Source organism: Pongo abelii, chromosome 6 (genome assembly GCF_028885655.2).
Source record: "Pongo abelii isolate AG06213 chromosome 6, NHGRI_mPonAbe1-v2.0_pri, whole genome shotgun sequence".
In the NCBI taxonomy this organism is placed as follows: domain Eukaryota; kingdom Metazoa; phylum Chordata; class Mammalia; order Primates; family Hominidae; genus Pongo; species Pongo abelii.
Window position 1 is genome coordinate 39289782 of NC_071991.2, and position 8777 is coordinate 39298558.

At 47.9% G+C, this 8777-nt stretch overlaps 1 protein-coding gene across 1 annotated transcript; it reads right to left on the reverse strand.

Annotated features, from left to right (window-relative positions):
- Positions 1-510: 510 nt before the first annotated feature.
- On the reverse strand, positions 511-5730 carry IGFBP1 (insulin like growth factor binding protein 1). Its single transcript, XM_002817975.4, has 4 exons — positions 5217-5730; positions 3500-3669; positions 2105-2233; positions 511-1206 (listed from the first exon to the last, which is right to left on the reverse strand). Exons 1-4 carry the CDS (start codon positions 5629-5631, stop codon positions 1075-1077), a joined length of 846 nt encoding a protein of 281 aa, XP_002818021.2. The 5' UTR covers positions 5632-5730; the 3' UTR covers positions 511-1074.
- Positions 5731-8777: the final 3047 nt, after the last annotated feature.

The following is an 8777-nucleotide window of genomic DNA, read 5'->3' on the forward strand; positions in this document are numbered from 1 at the left end:
TGAGGAGCAGAGAAGAGAGATGCAATCAGGGCTCAGTCATGGAAACAAAGTGACAAAAAGATGCTGGGAGCCCTGTGGAAGAAGGAGGCTAGCAGGAAGGGAGGGCAAGCAAGGGAAAGGCTAGGGAGCAAAACCAAGGAAGCACTTCTGTCTTGTGTTTAAGAGGAAAGAAACCCTGTTCCTATTTATAAGTTGAACGGAAGGGACAAACCAAACCAAGAGGAAGAGGCTGAGGACCCTGGGGAGGATGGGGACTAATGGAGAGGTGGGACACAGGAATGCCCAGCCTGGCCAGGCAGAGGAGGAAGGTCCCAACGCCACTGGGAAGTGGAAACCCTGGGGCAGCCGGGGCAAGATCTAGGGTAATTAGGACAAGGGGCTCTGCAGACCCAAAACACCATCTTGATATCACAAAAGCACAAAATGCATAAGGAAGGTGAGCGTGAAGGACAAAGGGATTTCAGAAACAAAGATAATATCACTAAATAAACATCCACAGAGATAGCAGTATTTCCATGCAGAATATTTATTGTAAATGTTTCCATTATAGACACGTGTTTAACAACATATCCAGTGTACATTTTAACAGGTGGCAACATCACCACAGGTAGCTTTGATTATGTAATCAACACTTTTAACTTTCCCTACACATGTACATCAAATGTGAGTGGTGGAATATACAAGTTAAGCATCCTCCTTCAAACTACCCGAAAAACTACTCTCTCTTATTTCATTTTGCATTTTCTAGGCAGTATTTTTCCATGCTCTTTAAAAACAGACGCAGGAGCTTTGGAAGAGCAGAAATGCAATTACTTACATACAATATGATAAGTGTTTCATGATATACAAATTGACATAGTACAAGTTATTAACATAGTACAAGTTTTTACTGTGTAGAAAAAATAAACTTACAGTGAATAAATAAACAGCTTTCTATATCAAGTTATGTATGGAGTATAAAAAGTAGTTACTATATATATATACATATACATATATATAAATGTGCATGTTCTAGAGTATAAATATACTATATACTTAACTATTTCATGTGACAGAACATTATTTCATCTGTTTTCAGTTTTGTACATTAAAATACATCTGGCAGTTGGGGTCTCCCTTGATCTCTGGAGACCCTGGGATCCTCTTCCCATTCCAAGGGTAGACGCACCAGCAGAGTCCCGCCTCTCCGTCCATGGATGTCTCACACTGCAAAGACAAGACCAAGGTCAAGAGCAGCAGATGACAAGCTGACAGGGAAAGCAGAGCCATAGCTGGCCCTTTTTTCAGTGCAGCCGAGCACTGCAGAGCCAAGCCAAGAGTCCCGGCTGTGAAACCAGCTGCCCATGAGGCAGGCAAATCTCATACCCTCCTGGTTCTCATCATAAAATAGAGACAGTGACCGAGTGGCAAGTGCAATAATGACTTCCCACGTGTGTTAAACAGTACAGTGTGTGCACAGCTGTCTGCTTCATAGCCTGATGTCAGGGGAGCCCAACTCAGTGGGAACATGTCTCATGTGTGCCCCACTGTTCATTGCCTGTGAAGCAGGGCCTAGTCCTCAGTTTCTCCCAATAAAATCTACAGAACCTGTACTTCACTGAGACCTAAAGCACTCCTCAATATGAAATCTTGGTCTATTTGATCTCATTTATTATCTGGCAAGCCCCAAAAATGTTGTTGTGTTTTATTAGACAGTTCAGGGAGAAAAAATTGTAAGAGCTGTCCAAATAGATACTTGCTTTTCTAAGTTAAGTTTGTTCCCTTCCTCTCTTGTATAGGTGAGGAACCCGAGATCCAAGCGTTAGGGGGCCTAGGAAAGTCTTCCATAGCTATTGGCTTGCTGAGTGATGGAGCTCAGGCTTAGCCCCAGGGCCCCTGGTCCAGCGTGGGTTTTCCTCCTCTGGCGGTGACATATTGACCTGTTCAATAGGCTTTCTTCACCTAGCTGTTCCAGGTTCCCAGAGGGGTGGATCTGGCTCAGTACAACCACTTCTGGTGTCTACTTTGGAGTGGACATTCTTTGCCATGAATGACCGTGGCTTGGCAGGAATGTAGGGCAGTAGTCCCTTTCACCCTGACGACGCACACTGGCAAGGCCACCTACCTGTCTGCTGTGATAAAATCCGTTCTTGTTGCAGTTTGGCAGATAAAATTTGGAAATTTCTTCTCCTGATGTCTCCTGTGCCTTGGCTAAACTCTCTACGACTCTGTAGAGTTCTATTCGGCAGGGCTCCTAAGAGAATAACTTGACATTAGCATATCTAACAAGACACAGTGAAGTATCAGCCTAGACAATGACTGATGGAAGAGGTTTTGTAGAAGAAGGAGTGACCCTATGATCTGGCCACAGGGACCTGGGACTAGGTGTCATGTGATGTGCTCCCTCTGGGCCTCTTTTTCCCACCTGAGGTTAGTCTGTCTTAAGTTGTTCACGTAAAGAACAAGAACACCATTCTCTCCCTCACCAATCACTCTCTCAACACCTGCACAGAGACATCCCCTGCCAAGAGCCTCACCAACACCACAAAACTCTTCCCAACTCCTCCTGCCACCTACTGAATACTTTTGGCACCCGCCATCTGGTTAGAAGAAGAGTGGGCATAACTCTTAATTAAGAATTTAGCAGAAGAGATTTCTAGATTTTGAATAACTTTCCTCTGCAGTCTACAAGGTTCTTTTACATAAACTAAATCAAGTGAGGATTAAGGCATTCATTTGGATAATTTAAGAATTAACTCTCCTCCATTTATCATTATTCTCAGATGAAATTCCAAAATGTTGAGAAAATGGTTTAATCCTCCCTTTTTCTGGGTAGGTATGTTTGTGGAAGTAATTTTTTTTCTCAAATCAAATCACTCTGACTTTGATTCTCTGTCGCCCTCAAGTGGTATAATTCAAAACAGACATAATTAAGATAATGGGGAGTTGATGTTTAATGAGTTCCGAGCTTCAGTTTGGGAAGATGAAAATTCTGAAGGTAGATATTGGTGGTGGTTGCAGAATAACATGCATTACTTATTGTTACTTAATGCCATAGAAACCTATGCTTTAAAATAGTTAATGACATATATTACTTAATGCCACAGAAACCTATGCTTCAAAATAGTTAAAACAGTAAATTTTATGTCTATTTTATGACAATTTTTTTAAAGGGAGGCAAATGATACAATGGGGGTGAAAGCAGTTAGGCCCTTGTACTAAGTTTTGGAACAATGTAACTCAATGCTCTGACACCATTTAGAGAGGAGCTCAGAGACATGAAGTAACCTATCGTCAGGAACTACATTTTCTTTGCACCCAGTGGGCTCCTCTCCTGAAAGTCCATGTGTTCACAGTTTGACAAAGTTTAGCTGAGAAATGGCCACTAGGTTTTGGGGGGAAAGCATTTCTTTCCAGGGCATCGGGACCAGGAAGGAGTGGGACAGGTCTGCTTGTCACAGCCGACTGAAGCTACATCCTCTGACAGGAGAGTTCCCACCACCCATCTGCTGGGCCTCACCTTCCATTTTTTGATGTTGGTGACATGGAGAGCCTTCGAGCCATCATAGGTACTGATGGCGTCCCAAAGGATGGAATGATCCTCTTCAGAAGGGGCCATCAGATGGAAATTATCCAGGAGCTCCTCCTCAGTTATCTCTGTGCTCTCTGGGCTTTCAGGGCTCCCTGCCTCTGGAAAGGAAACATTGCAGACCCCATGAGCCCTCCCAAAGCATCTGCCCCTCTCGGGCCCCCAGGAGATCACTTCCTTCCCTCAAAACCAGGCTGGGCCATGAGAATGGCCACATTCCTTAACCTGATTTTCACTGACTCTCACTGTAAAGGACCTTGTAATGGTTTCCAGGAAGAGTGATGACCCAACAGCAATGCCAGCTCTGTTCCTGACAATAGTAAGTTTCAGGGCCTGGCAAGGGTGCCCCACGTTTCTGCTTTTAAAGCAGCAGGGGAGCAGAGCAACAAATGCATTTGCTGAGGCTGAGAACAACCCTAAAGAAGCCAGGATTAGAGTTCAGTTCCTAACAGCATTAGTGGAGAGCCTCAAAACCTCAGCTTCCCCATCCTTAAAATGGGGATTTTACTAATATCCCTGAATGGATGGTACAGTTCATCTAGAAGTGGAGTCTAGAATGCAGCTCTCCTGACCCAAAATACTACCCTCTTCTATTTTGGGGCCCCTGCCTTCCCACGTCCTAAGGGACTTCTCTGCAACACCCCGTCCACCCCCGTGCCAAGAGGATCTTGCAGATAGAGTCCAAAGGTACATGAACAGAATCAGCACACTGGCCTATAAGGGACCCCCTATGGAAATCTATCTCCCTGAGGATCAGTGAGACGACTCCCTTTCATTTCCTCTGAAGGGCAGAGAATCCGCAGGAAATCCCTGTTCCCTCCTTGGAAGGGTCACTGACTCTCACATACTCACTCTAACACCCTATCAGGGTATGGAAGTCCTAATTCCTCCAAGAATGGCACAGGACAGGACGTGCAAGCAGCCCAGATGAGGAGATAGGGGCTGGAGTAGAGAAAGAGGCATTTCCTCCACTTCCCGCTACAAACAAATGCCTGCTTAAATCCAGGAAAGAACCTGATTGTCATGTTCTTAGGGGGCAACATACACATCAAACATTGTTTTTCTATGGCAATGAATGGAAGTGAAGCTTTTAGCCTCAACTCTCACATTATGTTCTGTAAACATCTGGGAAGCACATACTGTATCCAGGACGTATATTACAAAGAACATTCCAAACACCTCCTGGGGAGGCCAGCAGGAGGGATTCCCTTCTTAGGCCTTCCCGGATGCTCCAGCCACTGGGGCTGCCCACGTGCTGGCAAGGAGACTGGTGGGGGACCCAGGGTGGCATCCCAACTGCGGAGGCAGCCCCACCGCCTCCCTCTACTCTTGCTGTCTGGGTCTCTAAAAAATCCCAGGGCTACGAGAGCCAAGTGTGAGCTTCCTCCTTGAGTCTCCACTAAGCTATGTGTGCCCTGGAACATCTTCCTTCTTTTCCCAGGGCACGTCCTGCCAAGACCATGCAATGATCGGCCTCCACTGGGTGACCCAAGCTCCTTCCCCAACTACGTGCTCTGGTTTCAAGCTCTAGTTGTGGACAAGCCCCTGCCCGGCTGCAGCCCCACCCAGTAGTTAGGGGAGTGGGGGTGGGAGGTGCCGGGCGAGGGGGGCGGCAGGAGGTGCTGGAGCAGGGGCGGGACTGTGGTACCTGCAGCATGGGGAGCGGCGGCGTCAGACTCCTGCACGCAGGCGCCTTGGCCGCGGGTGAGGGCGTGCAGAGGTTGCTGCTCCCCCGGCAGCGCGCGGCAACTGAGTCCCCGAGCGCAGCGTGCAGTGGCTACGCCGCACGCGGCGCCCAGAGGCAGGGCGCACATCGGGCAACAGCCGCAGCCGGCGGACCGGGTGACCTCCGAGCACGAGGCGGACACCGGCGGGCAGAGCGCGAGCTTCTCGGCGGAGCAGGGCGCGCACTGCCACGGAGCGCCGGCAGTCACGCCGACCTGGACAGTCAGCAGGAGCAGTACCAGCCAGACGCTAGCAACGAGGACCTCTGACATCTCCAGGCGCGAGCAACAGACAGGAGCAGATGCTCTCTGGGCTGGTGGCGGCGGGCGGTGGCCCATACTCTGGGCAAGTGACGGTGGAGCAGTGGCCAGTGCTCTCTGGGAGGGTGGCGGCGGCGCGGCGGCAGATGCTCGCTGGATGGGATGGCGGTGGCCGATGCTCGCTGGACACAGCGAGTGCCTTATAAAGGGCACAGGCCGCGCCGCTTGCACCAGGAGGTTAATGATTGGCAGCGCGGCACGCTAGGAGCTGAGTGTTCAAAATAAGTTTGTTTTGCTAGTGCACCCAAGGCCCTACGCAAACCGCAGGTGGGAGGAGGGTAAACGGTTTTGATTTCATACTGTTTGTCCCGTTGTTAGGGGGTTCAGGCCCCGAGTTAAAGTCCAGTTCTAACAAGTGCTCAGCTGGGAGGGGGATGACGTTTGTTTTTGTCAAAAAGACAGCCCAGGACCAGCTGGCCAGGCTCTTTAATTGACACAGAAAAAGCCCTAGAGATCTCCTGCAAAGCGTCTCCTGCAAAAATTTAAAAATCCTGGGCAACACCAGCCCACCCAGCAGTTCTTAAATGCAGAAACCAAGGCCCGGAGTAAGGAAAGGCGAGATGGGGTTAGAATCCAGGTCTCTGCAAGCCCTAGCAGGTTATCTGTGGAAAAGCCCGGAATTGCTTCTCTTTCTGCAGGAAAAAGCCTCCAACCTGCAAAAAAACAAAACAAAACAAAAACACAGTTCATCCTAGGGCTCTGCCAAGCTCCCCAATCTCACTCTACCTCCAAGAGCCTTTCTCCTCTTTGGAGGGGCAGTTAAGAAGGTCTAACAAGGTCTTGTTAGCAGTGGAGCCAGAATCCCAGGGCACCCATGACTTTCCCGCATAGGCCAGATATTTATCAGTAGCAAATGCAAAGGTTTTCTCTTTAGTTAAAATTCTCATTTCTCGGATATTCTCTTTCACAGGAAAGAAGTCGCAAGAAAAAAATCCTTCAAAGAGAGTCAGAATCAGGCTTATCTCCAGGAGTTGCAGGCTCTCCCCATCACTCCCTCCATGGCCTTCCAGTGGAGAGCTGTGATCAGGGAGCAGTGCCATGCTCCAGGCCTGCCCCTTGGCCTCTCGTGTGACCCCCAAACCCCACATTTTCCCCCCCACCTGCCACCATCTTTGCCTCCCATTCTAGGCACAGGCTCAGGGCTACCCTACCTCCAGGCCTGGGCCTCCTGTTGTCCCTTCAGATCCTTTAGGAGTGGTGTTGCCAAACTGGGAAACTGGAGATGGCTCATCCAGCCCCTTGCTTTATAGAGGAGAAACTGAGGCCAGAGAAGGAAGGATATTGCCAGGTCAAAGTCACAGAGGCTATAATGGTGGATCCTGAACAAGAATTCACATTTCTGATGCCCACACAGTCCTGTTTACTGTAAGCAAGCCCTGAGTAAATGCCTTTCTCTGTAATCTGGCTAAAAGACTCTAAAACAGTAGAGCATTGCTGAATCACCTCAAGCGACAGTCATTCTTACATTCAAGGAGATGATCCCTGCTGCTCCCTTCAGGGAAGGTGTAAGGGCAGGTGAAAATAATAACTGCCCTGAAATTCTGAAGCTGGAGCTAGAATGGTCTGTGCTAACAATGCCACCTTCAGCTGTTTATCCTACAGATGATGAGACAGATGTGAGATCATTTTAAACCTATGTGAAAAAATACACGAGCCAATCCATATCTGGAAGCCATACTGCAAACAATCTAAATGCCCATCTCTAGGTGCTGGATACATAAATCCTGGGGCATGCTTCCACTCGAAGATAGACAGCTATCAACAAGAAAGAGCAACTCTGATTTTCTTGTAGGGAAAAATCTCTAAAAGTAAAGTGATTCAACTTAAGTAAAATCTCCTAGCTAAGTACAAATGAGAAAGTACAGAGTGTGGTACTGTTTGTGTACAATAAAAGCAAGATGAACGTATGCAACTGATTCTACATTTATTGAATGTTTTGGGAGGAATACATAAATTGATAGCAATGCCTTCTTGTGGGTGGTGGTGAAAAATGTGACTGAGGGACAGATTGGTTTTCCTTGCATACCCTTTCTTAACCTTCTGAAATTGTAGATGTATTTACACTGTCTATTACATTATCAATCTAAAGAATAACCAAGGGGCTGGGTGCAGTGGCTCATGCCTGTAATCCCAACACTTTGGGAGGCCAAGGTGGGCAGATCACCAGAGATCAGGAATTCGAGACCAGACTGACCAACATGGCAAAACCCCATCTCTACTAAAAATACAAAAATTATCTGGGCATGGTGTCAGGCACCTGCAATCCCAGCTACTCAGGAGGCTGAGGCAGGAGAATCGCTTGAACCCGGGAGGCAGAGGTTGCAGTGAGCCAAGATCACGCCATTGCACTCCAGCCTGGGAGACCAGAGCGAGACTCTGACTCAAAAAATAAAAATAAAAAAATAACCAAGTTGAAATTAACTGATGACCTCCTTTTCTCACCACTTTCCTGTTCCTGTGGCCTTTGGGAAGTGACTTGGATTTGCCAAGCTGGCTTTTGTTCTACTCTAAAGTCTCCAAAGAGTAATGGCCCCAGTGTCTCCTGCAAAAATCAAAATAAGGCAGTGAGGTCACTGCAGTTGGAAGTTTATGATTGTTTGTCGTTATTTCTTTACAGAGCAGAGTTTGGTGTTTGGTAAAGGAACTGACCAACAGTTTTGAATTTTTTGACATTATTTTTAGGGTAGATCCCTAAGCAATTTGATTTCCAGAAGAAGAATGTGTGCTCTGTATTTTCTCTCTGACTTCCTCAGCTTGCAATCAGTGCCCACACCTGAAATGTTTTCTTAATGAAACACATGAAAGAGGCAATTCTTTCGTAAGTATCTGGCGGCCACCTGCTGTGTGCCAGGCAGTGTACTCGGCCCTGGATAGTTGTGCACTTGCTCAGCATTCGTCCCACCCATCCTCCCAGAGGTCTCACTTGTCCTGCATGTAGTGAAAATTCCTCCCCTCAAGGATCGATTTCCCAAATGTTTTCCTTGCTTGCTTCATAGCAACAGCAAACCAAACAGCCCCCAAATCGAGACAGAGCTCTCCTCCTACTCCTGACCCTCTGTCAACACAGATGGAGCCAAGCCCCTCCCTACAGGCCTGTGTAGGCCGTCTGTCCATCCGTCCACCCTGTGTGGGAGTGAGCGGCCCCGCCCTGGCAGGTTGGAGTC

Bases quoted from the DNA above. Each gene is read 5' to 3' on its own strand.
- IGFBP1 (XM_002817975.4), bottom strand. From the start codon at position 5,631: ATGGGCCACCGCCCGCCGCCACCAGCCCAGAGAGCATCTGCTCCTGTC. The intron at 3,670-5,216 runs GTACCACAGTCC...TTTCCTTTCCAG, and splicing joins CGCCGCTCCCCATGCTGCAG to AGGCAGGGAGCCCTGAAAGC. The intron at 1,207-2,104 runs GTAGGTGGCCTT...TTGTCTTTGCAG, and splicing joins GATTTTATCACAGCAGACAG to TGTGAGACATCCATGGACGG.